This window comes from Phalaenopsis equestris, unplaced genomic scaffold (genome assembly GCF_001263595.1).
Source record: "Phalaenopsis equestris unplaced genomic scaffold, ASM126359v1 Scaffold000094, whole genome shotgun sequence".
Classification (NCBI taxonomy): domain Eukaryota; kingdom Viridiplantae; phylum Streptophyta; class Magnoliopsida; order Asparagales; family Orchidaceae; genus Phalaenopsis; species Phalaenopsis equestris.
This window is the reverse complement of record NW_018164536.1, coordinates 3,522,649-3,524,701: the sequence shown is the minus strand read 5'-3', so window position 1 is coordinate 3,524,701 and position 2,053 is coordinate 3,522,649. Positions and strand designations below refer to the sequence as shown.

The window sequence follows — 2,053 nt, the reverse complement described above, 5'->3', positions numbered from 1 at the left end:
TATATATATATATATATGACTCATCTCAAGTACCTCTGTTGTGTCTTTACAGCTTTGTTAGTTCAAAGCTTTGAAAAAATTCATAATGTAAAATTCATAATGTCCAATTCTAATATAATCGAAGGATGGCATAATAGAGTGGAAGTCAATTTATAGAACTTAAACGGAAAACATCTTCGCAGACCCGTTGAAATGATTAACTAACGTAAAGAGACTCATTCCAACTTAAGGAACTTAAAAACCGAACTTCAAGTATAAGTTTTCGCATGTTACCAAAAAATAAAAAAATTTGGATGAAAATATTGTATAAAGTGCTCACACTAAGCATTCAATCTCAAGAGAATTGATTTGGTCACCAAAGTACTTGTCTTCTCAGCAGCATCTCTTAGCTGAACCTTATGAGCGCTTACAGCATAGCTGCATTTTGTCACAAAACATAACAAGAAGTTGCCAAACTTTAGCGACTTTGAGAACTTACTTGCCATGTCAACAATAACAGAAACAAGCTGATCATTTGTATCCGGAGTGAAGTAAACTTCCAGATTCATGATATTCTGGAACAGATTGAATGATGACTCAGTCCAGACCACTTGCTCTGATATCAAGCCATGGTGACAAGGTAACAGAATATGCCTCCAGCCCTTTCCTCCCCCACAAAGTAATCTCTGACAGAAGGCTGAAACATGAGATGGGTGAAAACATTCTTTGACTATCCTCACAAGCACATCACAGAGCACAGCATTGATCCCATCCCTGTGAAGCAGAAGAGGGAAAATAAGAGCTTCCACTGCCGCAGTCTGGTGCTGCTTGCAAGATAAAATGGTGGCCGAAAGCAGAGCGCGAGAAGCCGGAGTTTGCAAAGCAAGCAGCTTGGGAAGGGCCATGGAGCATAGAACATAACTTGGCCAGGTTTTCGAGAACAAGCCACCATCACTAACAAGATTCAATAGCAAAACAGATAAGGTCTCATCGTTTACCTCCCATGGTTCAATCAATTCCAATACCTTGTGCTCATTTCCTGCTCCAGATTCCAAGCAAAGTTGCCTAATTTTATCAGCCAACTGCAGGGAGTCCATCGTGGAGTTTGAAGCCAAGATTTCAACTCTCAAAGCAACAGCCTTTTCGTAGGACTGAGGGTGAAAGGGAGGCGGAGAAGTATCACTGACTCTTGATTCCGATAGAGCTTCGATTTTTCCGTTCCTGTTAACCAGTTCCTTGTTTCCGGTTTTCTTTGCCAACTCAAAGCAGGCAGCTTTTTGAAGGAAGTTTACATTGACAGGAAGCCAGGGGAGAAGAGGAGTGCTGGTTTTGGCTACATCTTCAAGCCAATGAGGCAAAGTATCGAACTCAATATCTTTTACCCGTTGCTCTGATTCAATAAAACGGTCAGGCAAAGTGTCGAACAAGTTTTGTGCAGAACGCCGGACCCAGAAAGCAGGGTGGTCAGATGAAGAAGGGAGATCAGAATTGAGTATGTGGGATGCGAGGGATCGAAGGCTGTGAGGGCAGAATCGGTGGCTTTCGGCGGTGAGGATTGACAGAATGCTGGTTTGGATTGGAAAAGGAAGGGTTTGGAGCCAAATGCGAGAGGTTGGAGAGGAAGAAGAAGTGGGGAGAGAAGATACAGGTGGGAAAGGCGAGAGGAGGAGCGAGAGGAAGGCGGAGCAAGGAGAAGAATGGAGCAGGTGGTTTTGTTCGAAGAGCCAAAAGGAGGCTTCCCCCTCTGGAGAGGGTGAGTCGAGTAAGATTTCGAAGAGGGGGAGCCACTGCTCCATTTTCACGTTTCTAACAAAATTCAACGCTCATTTTGCCGCGGACATGGGCCTGTTTATCCAAGTGTGACAGTACACATTGCACATTGTGATTGGAGTTATCATACATTTTTGCATCACCACTCCTGATATGACATGCGATTTTTGAGAGAGTTTTACCATACCGTGAAACTCCTTCAAATAAACATTTATTATGATTTAAGTGATTTCCATGACCTAGATTAACGATCTCAACACTAGTTTTTTTAAAAAATTTTTTAAATGACATCTTGTGCCAACAT

The 2,053-nt window shown here is 42.4% G+C and overlaps 1 protein-coding gene across 1 annotated transcript in view; it reads right to left on the bottom strand.

Moving 5' to 3' along the window:
• LOC110020223 overlaps positions 1-1,842 on the bottom strand; it is a 6,385-nt gene extending 4,543 nt beyond the window's left edge. The window contains exon 1 of the mRNA XM_020718252.1: positions 320-1,842. Coding sequence (XP_020573911.1) covers positions 321-1,775 — 1,455 coding nt within the window. The 5' untranslated portion in view covers positions 1,776-1,842 and the 3' untranslated portion in view covers position 320. The remainder of the gene's footprint in view (positions 1-319) is intronic.
• Positions 1,843-2,053: the final 211 nt, after the last annotated feature.